General features: G+C 36.2%; 1 protein-coding gene across 1 annotated transcript in view; it reads right to left on the bottom strand.

Annotated features, from left to right (window-relative positions):
- The window catches only part of ANKRD10 (ankyrin repeat domain 10), a 37,389-nt gene that overhangs the window by 9,536 nt on the left and 7,438 nt on the right, over positions 1-20,415 (bottom strand). The window contains exon 3 of the mRNA XM_063149967.1: positions 13,151-13,242. Coding sequence (XP_063006037.1) covers positions 13,151-13,242 — 92 coding nt within the window. The remainder of the gene's footprint in view (positions 1-13,150; positions 13,243-20,415) is intronic.

The raw sequence follows: 20,415 nt of genomic DNA, 5'->3' as shown, positions 1-20,415 counted from the left end.
TTTCATCCATACTGTACTATTCTAAGTCATTATTTACTTGGACTTCAAGTGAAATTCCACAGAACAGCAGTCAAGAGTGCTCTAGAAAGTAAGTAATACTGAAAAACCTAGTTAGTCAAAATAAATGAAACCTCAAGGTGGGATTAGTTTTGAATACCTACAGAAGAACTGCAAAGTGTTGTGCATCCAGTGCAGGCAGTATATGAATGGGATTAATATGAACAAAGGAGAATTAATGCTAGCATCAGGACAAAGTTTTAGAGTATAAAGGTTGCTGAATCTTGAGAAGAGTCTCTTCTCCTCATTGTAAAAGTTGCCTATGGTATCAGAAATTCTACTGTCAATCCTTTCCCCTGCTGAACTAGATGACCTGTTAAGGCTGCTAAGCAACAAATATTTTACATTCCTTTAGCAATTCTGATTTACTTATGCAGCATAAGGATGTAGACCAATGAAACTACAGCTTAGGACACAGTTTTAACAGATCTGTTCTGCTCAAGAAGAAAAGCTCAGTTCTCCGACATCTTTTTTAGATTTTTGAGCCACAAAAGAACACTAAAAGAAATCTAAGCAAGAACAAAATAAACAAAGTTATGCAAAGATAAAAATGACAAAACCAAATCAGTACTGAATAGCCATCTAATTTAAGAGACGTTTAAGTAATTCTATTACTTAGCAAGTACAACTGAACACTAACTCTGCTTTTCAAAATTGACTGTAAGAGACTACAGTTCACTCACCATTTTCCAAAGGATCGTCAATGTAAGATGCCAGAGGCATTTGAAGATTTATAAACTAAGATCAAAGTGTGTAAAGCTACACAACCAAACTCTGGGAAAGAAAAACTAAACTTCCCAGAAAAAAAATAAGCAGGAGAAAAACTTTGAAAAACTTTAAAATGCAATGATCTTTGATATTTAAAGATCTGTCCCATTCCTACCTCTTCCTGAACTAATACTACTCTTAACAGGCAGACAAAGGTGTGCTTGTTTTACAGAAATATCCTGGAATCACTGCAGAGACTTCAAGGAACTCAAGCCTACTGGATTAAACATTCTTGCTTCTGAAGTTTAGAAATACCTCTTTTAAAGGTGTGAATCTGAAATTAGCCTATCAAGTTAGTAATGAAAAGAAGAAAAAGTTCAATGAAGTAAGAGGAGATTATAAGTTCTAGACTACTCTGAAAACTGTCTGAACAAATGTTATGGAAGACAACACAGATGTTCTCTCTGCTTGCTTACAGTGGGAACACTAATTCGAATATTTTTTCTATATCCAGTTGTCCATGATTTTAATAAAAGTCTGATTATTCTTGGACTTTGATATACTTTCAAATTTCTGTTAGACTGCCTTGCATTCCAATATTAACAGGATGCAGTAGAGGAAAAACTGACAAATTATGCCAAAACCTTCCGTGACTTTCTCAAAAACAGGCTAGAAAGATGAAAACAATACCTACTTCTTTAGCTGATTTCTCTAGCATTCTCTAGGAGGAAAAAAATCTGTCAATGAGAACACAAAAGGCAGCAGGAGGTAGCTGTGCTACAATAGCCTATCATAACCAAATGCAAGTAATCAAAAAAAATTGCTAATGTAAATAGGAAAAAAATAGTAAAGAAAATGCTCTTAACAGATATCATGGAGTTTTACCAGACTGGTAATTATTTGCAAAATAATTTAGAAATACTGTCAATGACTGTAAGGATTCTGAGTCTGTAACAGAAAAACAGTGCAAAATACAGTCCTTCCAGAAAGCCTGGAGTACTTGAATGAATTAAAAAGCCAGGATATCTACTAGACCATTCTTTATAGGTGTTAATCTGAACTTGGAGAGGAACCACAGCTGTAATTACAAGTAACTAGGAACACATCTAATACTAAGTCTGCTGTCCATGTCTGGCAGGAAGCATCTGCCTCAGCTTATCCCAGGAGCTAAGAATTTAAGTGTCATTACTGTAGACAGACTAGATTATATAGATGAAAATAGAAATGGTTCACTGTCCCAGCCACACATAAGAGGAGTTCAAACTCTTATGTGCAATCCCTGTCAGCCCTTGTTTATGAGCTGCAATTATATGTGAACTGACTATCAAGTGAAAAGGAGGAGGAACAGTATGTGATTCATTCGGCCACAAAGTGTAGTAGCTACGTGATATGGAATGCATGGCTAAAAAAGGGAAGAAAAATCAACAAGCAGGAAACTCAGAGATAGTCACTACATTCAAGTAAATTTACAGCTCTTTCAGTTATTAGGTGTCCCTTGAAAGGCACTTCATTTATTGTAGCTGCTGACATAAAGAAAAAAGATTGGTAAAGAATATTATAACTGAAAGTAACTTCAAGACCTGGGCTGCAAAAGAAAAACACTGGAAGAAACAGTGTGCAACATGGACAGAACTACCTAAAGGTCATGGGTCTTGAAAAAAAAATCTTTTCCACCCATCCTCTGCTTTTTTTAGTTAGCTGGAGATAAAAATCTCTCTGGTACCAGCTTTGATCTTTCATCCTAAACACCTTGAAATAGTGGAAGCTCCAAGAAGTTTAAAACACAGTGATACTCAATCTTCAGGCAAACTGTCCTGTTGTTACTGCTAACCATACAGCAAATGACAGGTCTATTTCTGCAACTGCACTACTCAGAATTAAAAATGGGGACAGAAACTTCTAGCAGGTTATACACTTTGTTTTGTAGGGGTTTTTGTTGTCATTGGCTTTTTTTAAAAACTTCTTTTGTGACAAAGATGCCAAACTTCAGGACAAGCTTATGTTCCTTTCCAAGGTTTGTCTCTCAGCTAGGCTTCTAGCTGAAACAAGACAAACAGCAGGTCACAAACACGGCATTTTTCACATGAATCCATTAAAAAGGAAGAAGCCAGCAGCAAGGAAGGTGTGGAAGGATGGAAGGAAGACGTAAGTAAGAAAATCAGAATAAGTCTTGGAAAGTGACATGTGTTTTATGCTTAGTCAGCAGTATTCATTGACTTGATACAGAATTTTCTAAAGGTTGGTCTAATAACTATCAAATCAGAGAGCACTGCTCCAAAAACTTACTTCATTCTCTCTCCAGTAAAAAAGTCAAAAACTAAAGACAACTTTGAAGGTCAGTCTAGCTACACAAACATGTGGAAAGGAAAACTGAAGAAAGGACACTGAAAACAAAAGCTCTGAAAATGTCATTCCTTTTTTGGCACCTGCTCCAGACAGAAATACACATGAAGGCACGAACTGACAAACAGGAGAAAAATTCCTTACTTAACATTGCCCAGGGCTAAAGGCAGCCATCAGAAAGTCAATTCAATCCATGTTTAGAAAACACTTATCTTGCATCCCTTCCAAGGCAATTCAAGTATTTGAAAAATGACTGAGTCCTGTTCAGGATTTTTCACTAAGCAGCATTTTTTTGCTATATACTTTATTCACTGTTTCCATGTAATTCTTATTACTAGAAACAAATTAAAATCATGAAGCACACTATTATTTACCCTCAGCCTTCCCGCAGGCTAAAATCCAGGAGCTGGGAATAAGAACATCTTGTTTTCTTCAAAGTACAGAAGTATAAGATGCTAATTCCAACGCAAAAAAAGAAAGCCAAATGTAAGGAAGGATACATTTTCATATTATAAAGCTATACTAAATAGAAAAAAAAAATCCATGAGAAAAGATGATGAAAGTCTGAATATGAATGAGTAGGTGATCTTGAAGTTTCTTGACATACGACACTTGCTTATCACACTCTGTAGTGACAGGTGTTTTCATAAATAAACTCAAAACACACACTGATATATTGAGTTAATGCTATGACTTTTGCATATGCATTTATTCACAGACCTACAGTGCTTAAAACACTCTTATAACATGTTTTTCTTCTTCCATCAAGTGATGTCCACAGGCAGTCTTGAGAACTGACTGATCTTGGCATGAAGAGGACTGTTTTTTTAGGATCCATTCTTCTCTCTCTGGGTTGACATCATCTGAACTCCCATTCTAAATGAGAGTCCTGGTACCCAATTAAAGCAGCTATAAAGAGGACACTGATAAAGCATGACTTTAGGTATTTCCTTCTTCTGAAATGCCTTTTCAAAAATGTTGGCTGCGAGTGTAATTCAATTGTTGCTCTAAACCAAGAGACAAGTGCATTCTCTGGCCAAACAGGATTGGTGTACAGAAACACGAATTTAACTTTCAGCTTAGCTTTATTTAGGAGGAAATTTTCATTACATCAACCTAATTTAAGAAGTTTCCTAAAGGAAGAAAAAAATGAGGCAAGCTTTTAAAAAATATTCAAGATGCTTACACTATGGCTAAGCAATAGAAAGTAAAAAAAAAAAAAAAAAACCAAGAAAACACTAAAAATTTAGAATTGTTTGAATATGACTTGGTGCAACGAAGATTTACTTCAGTGTAACGTACAGAATTTACTCTTTGAAAGATCTGTAGAAAGAAAACAAAGACTTGTGCTTCTCATATTGAATTATAAATGCTATTCAATTTACTTCAAAAAATTGCTTTGAAGTTGCTTCAACTGTTCATTTTTCATATTCACTGGCAGAAAAAACAGGTAGATTTCTTTTTAACATAGAAATATCTTAGAAATACACTATCTTCAACTTATAATGTCACATACCTTGAAAAACAAAACAAACATTTGCTACACAAAAAGTCAATAAATATTTTTGAAAATCATTAATGTAAAAAAAAATCTCCTGAATGTTTAATTTGAAATAGTGATTACAGCACCTACAGCTTACTGTGTTTTTGTTAATGCCATGCGACAATCTAAGAAAATAAACCACACTTTTCGTATATCAATGTAATATCTGTTAAAAATTACTGATCTCAACTTATCTATTGTTAGTTTACAAATAAAAATGTAGATAATTGTAAATTAGGGTAAGCAAAGCATGCAAATCTATAGATTCTATATCTGAATTCCTAGATTAGCATTAAAACCAATCACCGCAACAAATACCTCAACAGTATGCCTTGTGTGCAGAAAGGAAGCGATACTGAACATTCAATGCCACAACTGTAAGGTTTTCGGAGAAGCACCTGTGGCAGTTTCAGCAGTTTCTATATGGAATGCTCCCCCTTTCTAGGATTACTTGAAAAAATCAAGTCAATTCGAATTACGTAGCTGTAAAACATTGACATGTGTAGTTTTTACAGTTTCAGAATCTTCTGTTTGATTTAAACGGGCAATGGTGCATAAACAGGAAACTTATATCATAAGGGATCACATATTTGCAGGCAACATTAAGATTAAAAGTACATTAACATACATAAAGTGCTGTAGCACATTATTCAATATGTAAGCCATTATCATGTGACCACCTTAACAACAAGATACTAAGCCTTTTATGCCTTTAAAAGCATTATAACTTTCATCCTGAAACCAATTTTTCAGTTCTCCACTGAAATTTATATAGAATGGATTAAAGTTACCGGTCAACTCATGGCTTCAATTACTTTAAATTTAGTAGGCTGTATCTCAAAAGAATTAGTAGCTATTCCTATATACAAAAATTAGCAGATACAAGGATTAAAACAAAACAAAAGAAGAAAGAGAAAAAAAGATCAGAACACTAAAACGCCCACAGTGAGAAAAATTGTTTCCTATATAAACAGTAGTATACTAGTGTAAAATTTCTAAAGCAAAATTATTTTAAAATACTAAACTTTAAGTGTTTTAACCCTTTGGTGTCCAAATACAGAAGTTATAAAATTGTTTCAAACTTTTTTTTTTCCAAATACCAAGAGAAAAATAATCTTAACCAAACAGATGTGTGTCACTGCTGGAGCAGCTATACAAATTCATGCTAGAATTACACACTGGGCATCTACAAAAGCACAAGTTGGTGCCAAGTTTTTATTTCACAACAAAGCATCTGGCAGCTGAAATTATTTTACACTTTAAAAACCAGTGCTAGAGTTCCTGTGAACATCATCCAAAATCATAACAAGAGGAATATACTGAACAGAAGGACTCTGCTTTGTGAAGCCACTTTCTCCATAGGAAAATCAAAGTTCACTATGAATTATGCAGCTATAATTGGCTCCTACATAACTTCAACTCCTGACTGAGCAAACATTGGCAGAAGAAAGAATTCATTAACCATGGTAGGCAATGTTGCAGTTACCACAAACATCACCATCAGGATTTTTTGTTGAATCTGTATTCCCATTTATATGCTTTGCTAAAGACCTCAAACAGTGCACTTCACTTTCAGTACCTTTTGTACAAAATATTCACATTTCCAAGTAAACCTTCCCATGATCAATATAGGCTTGACTTGGCTAGTTCTAGCAACAATATTTTTAAATTCATATTTCATTATTTAAGAAGTGATCCTAATAACAATTCACAAAGGGAAGACAGGAAAGACTATGGTAATTCTTGAAACAACAGTCTGATTGCAATACAGCATAACAGAAAAGACCTTTCCTACTAAAATGAAAGTATTTCCTAGATCACCAGCGAAATTCCAAATAGTAATAGTACTACAGCCACTTAAAGAGAATGTAAGAATTACTTAGCCAACTTTATGACAATGAGAACCATCAGTGCTGTTAACTTCATGTTTCTACAAAGAGAGCAAGAATTGCAAATGAAGTTGCGAACAATGAAGAAAGTGTAATGGAAAACTACTGAGAAGAGGTTCAGAGCAAACTCTAAATTGAAAAGATAAAACAACCTTACAACACAGATATCCACCAAGATGACTTTAGTAGCAAATAAAATGACATTATTTCCCCTCTACATAGCAAATGAAACCAAAGGTAGCTTAGAATCAGAGAAATTAAGGAAGCAAGCTTCTCTCAAAAGTGCCGAACTTGAAAGAAAGTTTAAGCTGTTCAGTACAAACAGCATGGACAGTACAAGTTTGGAAATAAAAATGAAGAGGTAAATTAATGTCAAGGTACTTTTGTACCAAAAGCAGAGCAAAAATCAAGAATGAAAGGAAGATGGCTTCATTATTTTCCCATAATAAGGACACTATCAAGCTACACAGTCTCGTTAGAGTTTTTTTTTTGGTGTGAAAAATAACTTGGTGTGTTTACTCAAGCAGACATAAAATCTTCTGGATTAAGGAACTGCTGAAGTGCACAAAACCAGTTTAAATGAGCTTCACGCAAAAAAAACCCACTCAAACTTAGATTTTTCTCCCTTTATAAGAAAATGTATCCATCGTATATAAGCCAAATCAAGCAAAACAGAATGAAGCTGAAGAGTAATCTTTTCCTTAGGTTATGATTACCAAAGCTCTTCCATGGTTTGTTAAGCCTCCATGCCATGAGATATATCTGGTAATCAGAAGTGCATGACACATAAGAAAACTTTTCTGACCAACCTGAACATGTTCTGTGCAACACCACATCTACCCCCTGTGTTTTTTTGTCCAGAGGCTACTAAGTACTAGTTGGTCTATGAACAACTTTACTGAAAAAACAGAAACCAGATCCACAAACAAAACCCAAATCAACACAGCAGGTTAGAGCAGATGTTGCAATAAACAATTCTCTCACCATGTATCTAGTCAAAAACTATTGCCAGATCAAGCATAGCACCCCTACAAATCACCACCAGAGACATCTGGACTAACATCAGAACTAGTAAGATTACTATATTTGGGATATAACTGTTTCCTTCGCTGTATTTAACTCTGGCAAAGCTCCACTTTGTAACACTTTGGTTTCTCCACTTGACCTAACTGTACCTGGGTTTCTGTAGCCAGAATAGCAACAGAATAGCTTATCTTGCAGGAAAAAAAAATCTATCTTAAGGGAAACTGCACAATTAATGTGATCATCAGCACAGTATCTTACATGAAGGTAGATCAATCCCAACAGAAAATCCCAAACATTCCTGTCAGAAATCCGAGCCATCTGCATATAAAAGTCTTGGTGACACTTCCATACTCTTTACCCAGCTCTCTTGGACTGAAGAAAAGTCAAGAAGCCAGCACTATAAGGCTTCTCACTTGTGAATAAGCTAAACTATCAAGCTCACATGTATCTAGTGAATTTTCTCTCTGTGTTTCAGAAAGGTCATAAGTATCATTGCTTTAATGATGGATTTTACTTTATTCATAAAAAGCACAACCTCTCATATTCTGTGCTATTTTCCAGCTGATGCCAGTAATCACTGTTGTTATTCCACCCTCACTAAGAATAACCTGCATTCAAACTGAACAGGAATTCAGCGGTACGAGTTTGTCTCAGCTTCCTGCAATTATTAGGAATGTCAGTAACTCAGAAAACTACATTTTTCCAGACTGGTTTACTCTAAGACTGAGCCTCTCTCATTTTTACCAGTCACCCATGCATATACATTCTGCTTTGGTATTTCCAAATCTTTTCTTCAGACTAAATCCAAATTACTGCCCTACTTCATAATCACAAGCTCCTACAAACCACCTCAAGTACTGCTACAACCATAGCAACCAAACAGGAAACCAAACATGGAAGAAATTACCAATCTTTACTTGCAGTTCCTTAAAGGAGAATTAATGTTTCAAAACTGAAATGTACATGCCACTTTGAATTTGCCTTCCTGTAACAATTTACATAAAATGGGAAAGGCAGAATAAATTCCAACATGTGTATCCTCTGCACTGAAAAATGGTCTCTACAAGAATACTACAGTGATGGCCCTTAAAATGCTTGTTACATACAATTAAACAAGAATTGCCATATATTCTTCATTAATTATACAGCAACGTTTAATAATGCAACAACAGCAATTAATCCAGCAGTTTAACTAGTATCTGGAGGCAATCAGGTTTATAAAAAGAATGTGTATGAAGTGGTCTGAGTTTGGAAAGTACTAAACAGATTATACAAGCACTAATATACTAATTAACAGATAAGAACCTCTCAGTTGAAAAAGCACCTAAATCCAAATGATCAGTAAGATCCTGAAGCATTACTCTCAAGATGAGGTTAATTTAATGACTGTAAGAAAGCAGAATGTTGCTTCTTCTACACTGAATCTATGCTGTAATACATCTTCTGAAGTAAAGAGGTGACATAGCTCTGGCCCTCCACAAGTACATTAACACCAGAAATGGACTGCAGTTCAATATTAAAGGCTTCATAGTTAAGTTAGCTAGGCAAGAAAAACAAGCTCACAGTAAAAACCTGCAAATAGCTCCTAGGATCTTAAGAAATCAAGAAGCTATCCATTAACTAAGACAGGAGATTTCTGAACCCTGGGACCCTTGAAGAAAAGAGGCCATGTAAGCTTCTCCTCCAGACTGAAAGGAAGTGAGGGTTTGCATCAGAAAGGAATGGCTGACTCCTGCGCTGTCATGAAAACACGTCACTGTCTCTTCACTAGAGGCGACTGATTTTCAGGAGGTCAAGAAATCTCAAAAGTACAAATGAGAAGAATACAAGCTGAGATATCACAAGAGTGCTCACGTGGAACAGAAATACAAGAATTTCACAAAGGACTAATCCAGTAGCACTAAAAATTCACAGCAGACAGAAATCTGTTATGGAAGATGGATAGCAGTTGTAAAGAAGAAAAATGATATTAATATTGCCTTTTTTAGCAGTTTGTGACACACAAGTTTGACAAGAAGAAATAAAATTAAGTAAATCCCTGTCAAAGAAAGAGAATAAAGGTCTTGCTGAAAAACCTAGTATCAGTGATAGGACATTTCTGGCAGTAAATTTACACACACACAGATGAATGCCAGACAGCTTTAACAAGAAAGTGGCTGAAGTGTCTGCCTAAACCAGATCAACATCACAGTATGAATCTGTCATCTGGTGGAAACACAGGTACTGGTTTATTTATCTCAGCATGTCACCACTTCTACTCAAACCTTGAGACCAGAGTGTATTAAACTAGAAGGGAAACTATCTCTTTAGTGTCTCATAACATGCCATCATGGTATACAACCCAAATTTACCCAAACCTGAAGATTTCTGGCAGGCAAATAAAAAGCTTTTCTATAATACTATTCAAATATCATGATCAGTAAAACCTTCAAGCAATCAAGAATTTGTGTTCAATTGGATGGGTACATAACGAGCCACAGTCCATTCCACAAGTTACACCCCTCTCTGTCCCAGGATAATACAATGTTTGAAACTTCTCTCTTAGTTCTAAATCAAGACACTAAGGAATACACAACTGCTTAAATGACAGCTGCAGAAGAATTTTTATTCAGAGATAAGTGGACACAATGCACAAGTGCACCACATGTAAGTGGACATGAAGCAAGTCACGATAATCAATAATTGAATCTGCTTCTTTTTGATTCAAGAGTGTCCTGTGTTTACAGCTGAATTTTCTATTTTTATATATGCTGTGATACAATCTGTATAACTACATTAAAACACAGCATTTACATAAGAGTGCAAAAGAGCAAAACAAAACATGGCACCAAGAAGGCTTTTCCTCTATGAACAGCTGTGGACACTTGTCTGTCACCATGATAAATAATACACAATTAACCATACATAAATTGCATCAATATGCCTTTTAGTGAAAATCCAGCAGTAATTATGGATACTTTAAAAGGTACTATCCACATTAAAAAGTCAGTTACACAGCAAACCTTTTCACTCATATGAGGACATTGTGACCACCTGCTTCCCCCTCTTCAAGGGTCCATGAATACCATAGTTAGTGGAGCAACCATTTTTATGGCTGTAGGACATACTGTGCACAGAATATGCTTCAGCTAAAATGAGAAGGTAAATACCACAAAAAAAATCAAAATATTTTCACTAGGGTACAATTATTATTTTTTAATATTATTAAAAATTTACACAGGAATAGAGACCCAAATTCTCTCTCATCAATTAGGAAAACAATGCAACAAGATTAATGAGATTTATACTGCAACATCCTGTCTTTCTCTGCAAAAGCAATACACTAGCAAGCCTGAAATATAGTAAACTAGAAAAATTAAACGGAGGCTATTTTATTAAAACTAAAATTCTTACTTTTATCCTTGACTATTATCAATATTCTTTGTCTTCCAATATAACCAAAGGAGGATATAAAGTAGAAATGTGGTAAACACTGATAATAAGATTTCTCTAGTCCAAGTTACTTCATTTGAACAGCAATAATCACTAATTAACAAAAAAGACGTTTCTTGCAATATTACATTCGTGGTGACTAGTGTTTCTGTAATAATGAAATCTTAGCATCCCTTTTCTACTTGCCATAAAAAACTAGGGATGATGGCATTTTGGACATAGGTTATAAATATCGTGTAAAGGTGCTTGACTATTTGGAATCCCAAGGGGTATTCCACTCATCCTTATGAAACTGGACTTCAATACTGTTAACTACACTAAGAAATAAAGAAAAAACTGTATTAAATAGAGGATCTAATCCCAGTAAAAAACAGAAAGTACTTATTCATCATCAGTACAGATTTAATTCTAGTTCGTCCTTAGTTCTGTATTTCATAAAGTTCTTGCCTTGGTTTTATCAATCAATTATCAGTTAGTTTTATCAGTCAATTATAATTTCAGTTAATATATACAAATTATAACTCAAATATATGGCTAAAATCCCTCTCCTTTTCTTCTAACTGGAGTAATAAAATAAAGGAGTCAGAACTTCCAAAGCATTTACATTTTCATGTTTTTACAAAAATGAAGAAATCTACATAACCATTAATCAGGGCCAGCTTTCAAAACCAGATGACCCAAAATTAATCAGTGTCAAAAGCATATACATGGATTTGGCCTAATTTAACATACTGAACCTGGAAACTAAGGAAAAAAAAATCCTCGCCCCTATCAGTCAATAGCTAACTCCCTCAGGTGACAGGGCCAAGTCCTTATTCTCTAAATGATTAAACTTGGGTTGCTCCACAAGCCTTTTGCATCCCTGATTTTACCATTCCCATGATAGGACCTGATGTTTAATTACCTATCTGAAACATAGATGGAATTCAAAGTTAGGAAACTGTGAATTCACGTTATTTCCTGTTCATTAAAACTGCTATAAACCTACACTGCTTCTGCTGCAAATAGTTTTGGTCAAAGACAGGTATCACCCATTTCACATTGTTTATGTAGTTCCACAACTTTTCTTTTGGTTGGCTACTTTGTTAAAACCACAATATTACATACTAATTGATGATGATAATTGAGGTTTGCTCAATTCCACAGTAAATTTAATTCCAAGTTTATCTTAAAAATATCCAAAAGTGAGTGAAAAATGGGAAATTATACATTCAAGACTGATTTATTGTGCTTGTCAATAACCGAGACAGCTTATTTTGTTTTTCTATAAAGAAATCTCTTTGTACAAAGCAATTAGTTCAGTACTATTAACCTAAAGGTAATATATTCCCTGAATACTCTATGACACAGCTAAAAGAGTTAAATTTTATGGTAGATTTATCAAGGCAGCATTACAAAAACAGTAAGATGGAAACCAAAGGGTAAAACAAGAAATTAACTACATGATTCTTAATTCACTTACAACTTCAAAGTTCCATAGTGCAGGTTAAAATACAGTAACTAGTTACCATTTAAGATAATAAAGCTAATTCTAATTAAAACATATTGCTAAAGTATTGATATTATTTATAAGCCATAGAGCTTATACTCAACATTTCTAGGTGAAAACTGCATCCATTTTGTCCATGCTGTAAGTTGCAAAAGTTTGTGAGCTTTTCTGAATGTTTTTGCAGTACATAAACCTTTAAAGAAAAAAGTTAACAGGGCAAATACACAATACACTAACAAACAGTAATAAACTAATGGTGAAGTGTGTGAATTGCTGTTTTGCACATAATGCTGCTTTTGCATTGTTTTCTATATTTATTCATCAGTGCAAAGTGTAGATTTCTTGTAAAAAATAACTACATGCTGAATAAACTGTATAGTTTGGAGTCATCTGACAGAAGCACAATAAATATTTTACTATATCAGATGTATGTGCAACACTAATGCAGCACAATGGTATCATTTAATTAAAATTAACTTTATTACTAGACATGCAAAATATCTTAGGCTTCATTACAGTTGGACATGTCTAGCTGTCATTATTATTTGGATCATGTGTCTGCTGTTTTGACTTTTCTTTCTGAAATTAGTATCTATGTTTACCAATCTAAGTTAGTCAGCTACACACACAACAATCAACAACAAGAAAAAATACCTCACTTACTCTATTTGCGCACCATGAGCCACAAGGGCACTTATGGAATCCATACTACCAGACCGTGCTGCTTTATGAATAGGAGTTTCACCAACATAATCCTGTAAAGACAAACTACATTTTGTCAAGCATAATCTTTCTAAAAATTAAAATACTATTATTACATTTCATTACTTTAATTAAGACAGCAGATATATAAAAGCAGCATTTATTATTAGCTACCAAATACATCAGGTACTTCATCATTACTTTAAAGTCTGCAGTTGGCACATTAAAGGCATTTAACTCACAAGATAAGCCTTATCCAATAGCTCAACAATCAGCAGACTCAGATTCAGAAAACTGGTCAACCCTCCCAACATCCACCACCGCAACACGTTATTCTAACACCTTCATTTCCTGGCACTCCTTTCCCAATACACTGGGCTGCACAAGCCCTCTTGAGCTGGGGAGCAGCAAGGCTGAGTCTGTGGGACTGTGCTGCTTTCAGATCTTGCTGGCACACTGACTCAGTCCTTGAGGCTGGCACCGTCAGTACTCGGCAGGAGAGGAGCCCACACGCAGAGCTTACTGCAATAGAGGTATGCCCAGTGTTCACAGGACAGGCCAGATCTCCCCCAACACATACATTGATTCACATCCTACAGATTTGTCTTTGATCTTCTGTCAATTTATACTCCATCAGTATTAACCAGCACATCCAATAATTCAATTCTTTTGCATAATGTGCAGACATACTGGGGGTAGAGTACTGCTTTTCAGGCAACTCCCCCCCATTAACTGTCTTACAGGTAACAGGGAGGATCTACAACAATTTTACAAATCCAAGCAAGCAGCAAGTAAATTCATGCATCATGATCTACAGCTGCAGAGTACTGCAATGTACTGAACTTGCAATTAACCATCAGTATTAAGAACCACAGAGAAGAATCTGTAATGAAACATTGCCTTGGAATGGCAAGCAAATGTTTGTACTGGTCTATTAATGTGATTCATAATCAGCACTTCCACAGTGTAGCAAGGGGTTTTTGGTTGTTTTATTTTTTTTTTTTTTTTTGTTTGTTTTCTCCCCCCTTCTCTTTGTCTCCAAACTTTTGACAGACTTCACTAGTCTGTTCCAGATATTAAACATGTTCTAACTGTATGTGCCTCAGTTTAGCTTCCCTGTTTCTTTTATAAAAATATCAACATTAGCTATTAAATTAACACAGCACCTTTACTGATTCACCAGTGTTTACACACAAGTGTTCATGCCTAACTCCACAGAACTGGCTAGACTTTAGCTCTACTTGAAATGTGAATATATGCAAAATATGATCATACTACCTAGAAGCTACTAAGTGCCTAAAATTGTCTGCCAAGCTTTTGAGAAATTTAATCCCATCTTTTAGGCCATGCAAGTATAACTTGAAAATGAATTTTGGATTATAAGGTATGTATTCTCAATTTTCTACTTGACAATTTTATTTCATGGTGAAATATCTTTACAACAGTTACAAATTCATGGAGGGTAAGCCAGCTTATCAGTGCTTAAGACATATATTCAGCCAAACAGTGAACTATTTAGCACACCCAGCAGGGAACAACAATGGCACCAATGTTTACTTTCTTATAAAATAAGGAAAACTGTTGAGGCTGACAAAGTTTGGACACAGGAAAGAGCAGCAATGCCTTAGAGATTAGAAAAAGGCTATAAAGCCCTTCTTTCAAAGTGGATGTCTGCAGCTGATGGACAGAAGACTGCTTTCCAATGAAGTTTATGCAAATTTTTCCTATTTGTAACTTCCCCTGAAGTAACAGGAAGAGAAAGAAATTTAAGAGAGGACACAATTTTTAAACTATCATACACTGAAATTTATTTGAGGCTAATTGATCCAGAAAAAACTTCTTTGGGTAATAAATTTTCCAGTCATAAAAGCTGTCTTCAATTCATCATTCTGTTACCGTGTCCTCCCCTCCTCCCTTTTGTTAAAATGGCCAAGACATAGAAAGTGAGTGATTTGCCTCTTTTGGTCAGCATTAGTATCTGCAAGCCCAAGTCTAAGTTACAAGAGATTCACTCAATATGCAGGTTAGGGTTAGTTGGCCATGCATACGGCAGAGACAAATTCTCCCCAAGCCCTAAAACCCTGGCACACTGCCCACAGTAAGATCTAGAGAACTGAATTCCATCCTTGCTGTGGGGACACACAAAAAGGATGAGAGAAGACCTTTGCAGAAGGACTCCCCAGCATTGCATTAGAAGAATGAGCTAAGCTTTTAGCAGCTACCACCTCCATCACCAAACAGAAAAGATTAGTATTTCAGAAGGGAATATATGTCTTGAAAAGGGCTGCTTTTAATCACTGGCCCAGAAAACCATGTATCTAAAGTTAAGGAATTCAAATAATACTTAAAAAACAAGAAAATACACAGACTTAGGTTTTTATGGCATTCCTTTTATCCATATTTCAGTTCAGTATCCAAATTTCAGTTGTCATTACTACTATGTGGCTTTGAAATTCTCATAAGGGGCCAAATATATTTCCACTGAAACACTTTCCTAGCTCTCCTCAGAGATTCTCTCTAGATTTTAAGTTTGACTAAATGGAAAAGAAATACACATGGGAAAATATATACATCCCACTGAAAGATGGCTTTTATATCTTTCAATGCATGGAGAAAAAAACAAAAGTACTCTGTATGAGTCTCAGAACAATTGTTTTGATTCAACAACTGGAATGGATGTGACCTAACAGGAAAACAAAGTAACATTTTTTTCCAAGAAGTTTGAGAGCAGTTCAGGGTACAGCCTTTCAGCACATTCTCATGTGTAAAATACTTCTTCCCCATCTCTTTTATCTTGCAAAAGAAGTTCTTTTACTTTGAGAAGCTCTATTAATTCCTCATTGCCCCTGATAACACCTCATAATCCTTTAAACTGGTCACACTCCCCATCTGTGCTTGAGTCTGAAACAATCCCTTTTGTAATAATATTTCAGGAAGAGAACCATCAATGACTGGTACTGGCCTTTCCCAACTAGAGCAGAACTCATCCCTCTGTTGCAACACTGCACAAACAGCCCAAACATGTCTCACAATCTAGAGGATGCATTCTAAATAAATGAGTAGAAACTCAAACTAAGTTTCATTAATTTAGCATTCAAGATAATACATTTGATAGGTTCTGTGGTTACTAAATATTTTGTGCACAGTGCTCTTGAAGAAATGACAAAAAGAATTCATGAACCATCACAGATACACTTAGTTTTTGCAACCCATTGCTGAATGCCTTCCTCCTTGCCCTTGGAAAGAATGGCTACCCTCTTATACAGACAAGGGCAGTCTTCTCTAGCTTGGGGTCATGACTAGATTACCTTTGACTTTTATTTCATTTTACTGAATAAACATCTAGCTTCCTTCCTTATTATCTTTTATTTTATGTGGCTGAAGAGTCTTTTGCTTTTTTTGGCTTTAATCAGTAAATCTATCTCAGCCTGACTAATCAGTTTCCAGTTCCTCACTATGCTCTTAACCTCAAAAGACACTTCCTCTACTGATTAAATACTTTTCTCAAACTCTCTTCCCAGGCCTCTTTCATGTATGGGTATTTTTTTCAATTCAGTCTAAAGCCATACTTTACTCCATTTTTACCTCCTGTCTTTTTGGGACCTGAATTCTGTTGGCTTGAGGATGGTCCAGTTGAATTCAGAGCACATTTCCTATTTTGTTCTCCAAATTCCAAGTCCCTGGACATGATGCAATTGATTTCACTCACTGGTAGCTTTACTTTCCTTCCATTTATCAAAAAACAAAACAAAAAATACCCCAAAACAAAACAAACAAACAAAAAAACCACACCAAAACAATCAAACCAACCAAAACCAAACAACACAGAAATAATAAAAAAAACCCCAAAACCAAAACAACCCTCCCAGCGAAAACCAACTTACTTGCAGGAATTTATTTTTAAAGTAAAAAGCTCTTACTTGCAGAAAAGCAACTTACTTGCAGGAATTTATTTTTAAAGTAAAAAGCTCCCACACACATTTACACTGAAAACTTTCAACTATGAATACTCTTTTGGATGGAACAGAGTTAATGTTCTTCATAGCACCTGGTAAGATGTTTTGGGTTTGTGAGCAGCTAAGTGTTTTTAGTACACCAATGTTCCAGCTGGGAGTAGGCTGGGATGTGCCCCAGCTGGGACCACTGACCCAAAGGACCAGAGGGTTATCCCATGCCATGTGACACCATGCTCAGCAAGTACAACTGGGGCTGCCATTGCTCCAGCACTGGCTGGCATCACTGAGGTAGTGACGAGCAACAAAGCTTTTTGTGCTGTGTTGTGAGGTTTTAAAAAATGTTTTACCACTTGATTTTCTTGGATTTCTTCTTCTTTGTTTCCTTTTTTTACCAATTAACCTGTCTTTATTTCAACCCATGAGCTCTCACACCTCCCTGCTGATCCTCCCCCTCACCTCACCAGGTGGAAGAACAAGGAAGCAGCTGTGTGGTGCTTAGATATCCACTGGGGATAAACCTCAACACTGTGCAAGCACTTCTAAAATATTTCTAGTAGTGATACCTAAGACACAGAAGCCCTTACTTGAAAAGAAATACAAACTAACTCCTCTCCTTAACTGAACTGACTGAATTTCAATCATCTTTCAGATGATCACATTTCCAAACATTACTCATTTCTTAGAGCCTGTATCCTTATCCTTTCTGAAGCTAGGAAGCAGAAACTAGAAAACACTGAGTACCTTTCCTCCTTTGCTAAAAAGGCTTTTGTGCGCAAGTGAGAACTTATGGAATCTTTTTATCTGGATTTAGACCCTAATTGTTGTTTAAAATAAAAACTGTAATATACCTAAAGAATGTTTTCTTCCTCCCCACCAAGGATATCAGCCTATTTGCAGTTCTTGCTCCTATAGGTAGTCTAACCCTCCTAAAACTATCTGCCACCACTGCCATGTGATGTTAACTGACTGCATGAATAGTAAGTTGCATCCCCTGTAAGGGTGCAGTATTTCTTTTCCCTTCCCTTTATGACAGGCCACACAACACTTTTTTTGGCCAATCAACAAAGGTAACATACAAAAGAAATGTTTAATAGGCTGAGGCTAGAGGGAAAATATATTTAAATGAAGTTCATGTTTTTTAAATCAGAAGTACTTATTATCTGATGTATCTAACATATACAACAGCCCAGAACCAATCTGTGTTGTGACAATGATAAATCAGAAAAAAATCCTCAGGAAAACTAGCAGGATAATTGCTTTGCACTGTTACAGTGAACTAGAGCAGGCAGGCAGCCAAATGCAGGTCCTGAGTCACACTACTAACAACTATTAGCAGGCACAGCCCACTGAGGGGGAAGAAAAATCAGAAACAGTAGGACATTGTCTTGAATGCACTGAGGGGTAGAAACAGACCATTGCCTGGCACTTGAGCTTTCCTGTGTATTTTTATATGGTGATCCTGGGGGTAAGGAGCTGCCCACTGATGAGAGACAGATGTGATTCTAGCCAGCACATACAGTTACATTAAGAGGGCTGGGCATCACAGGATATACTCACATAATTTATTAGGGGAGCAAAGTGAAGTTGGGACAAGCAGTTTTCAGCATTCGTCCTTCATTGCTGCTCCCTGAGAAGTGTCCTGGGCAACTCTCACCAGCAACAAGATAAAACATGTTTAAGTTTTCCTAAACTTCAGGGCAGGCAGCATGAGCTACAATACAATACCTCAGGGCAGATATGAAAGCATGCACGCAAACTCTACTGAGTTCCGGAGGTTTACGGTAAAACTGAGAGACTCGAGTGGATTCCTTTTCAGAAGCTATCCTTTTCTTTTTCCAGAAGTGAAGGGTTAGTCTGTAGCCAATGACCAGAAGTCAGTTTGGAAGGAAAAGTTTACTAGTTTAAATATCAAGCATTCCCAGATCTTTCTCAGCATGTGTTTTGTATCCAGTGTCCATGGAACACTTGTCCTCACACAAGCATTAGCCAGTGACTATGTCTGTTTGGAGTACAGCATCAGTCAGCGAGCTGGAAGGAATAAACAAAATACACATCAGGAAATAGTGCTCCAAAAGCTCAAAAGTGTGGGTGGAAGCCCTAGATGATCACCTAAAAGTGCTTGCAAATTAAATAAGGAACAGAGATCACTTAAGGAGTTCAACCAAACAAGAATAGTAGAATTTGACTGCAATTCAATAAACAGCTGAGGAAACTGGGGATAGCAAAGCATGCACTGTGCTTTACAAAGACATGTATGAAACATTCCAACTATCTGTGGGATGAGCTTTCTGCTTTAGTTATCACCAAGGCACACTGCCTAGCTTTCAGTGCTTGTGCATGAGAAAACAGTGCGACTGACCAGTTGTACCCTACAAACTTCAGAGACTTTTTTGTTTCTACTACCATTTAATTATCCAGAGGTATCTTATATTGTCATTAAACAGAGTCTGAAATACCTCTGGTCATATGTTCAATTACTATCTTGTGGGTGCAAAAAAAAGTTACTACACTGAAGTGCAACGTGAGCCTACCATTAATGACATACCAAGCACCCACCTCTGTTGTGTCCATGGTCTGTCACTGCCTCAGTCTGACCCCGTAAGTCTATAAGATGCTATCATCACTATGTGACAATGTGGAAGATCACTTGCTCTGGCAACAAGACAGCAACATACAGACTTCTGAGTCACTGTCCTGCCTTAGTAACTTCTTTAAGCTGGAATGAGTCTCCTGTCCATTTTTAACTGCACATTATACTGCCTTCTGCTTTCTTTTACAGTCATCTGCATGTTGCCCTCAGCCCATGGAGAGATCTCTCCACACTCTTCTCCTCTTCTTCTGGGAGCTAGCTGCTACTTTTCTTCTTTGCTACAACCTCACTCACTACATGTGATTTTTTCCCCCTCATGTTCCAGGACATCAAGCTTGTTCTTCAACTCCATTTCAACCTCACTGGTCAGTTCTTCTCTTTATCCTCATAGCTGGAAACTTTCATTCTTCTCATTCATTCACTTTCATTCATTCTTCTCTTCTCATTTAGCAGTTATTTGTATATCTTTATTCTGTGCATGCCACGTTTCCTCTCTAATCACCATTTCTTTACATTCTTACCTGGTCTCCAGATGCATTTACAGTTCTCGTATTTTCTCTTCTGAAGATTCTACCACTATGCAGCAATAACTTTTTGCATAAGTTATTTTTGTCAGGTATCAAGGAGAAGATGCCATCTATAGCCTCTGCATCCAGCCACCTTCATTGTTTCTACAATTC

This window comes from Melospiza melodia, chromosome 2, assembly GCF_035770615.1.
Source record: "Melospiza melodia melodia isolate bMelMel2 chromosome 2, bMelMel2.pri, whole genome shotgun sequence".
Taxonomy (NCBI): Eukaryota; Metazoa; Chordata; class Aves; order Passeriformes; family Passerellidae; genus Melospiza; species Melospiza melodia.
The sequence above is the reverse complement of the archived record's forward strand: the minus strand, read 5'-3'. Positions and strand labels throughout refer to the sequence as shown.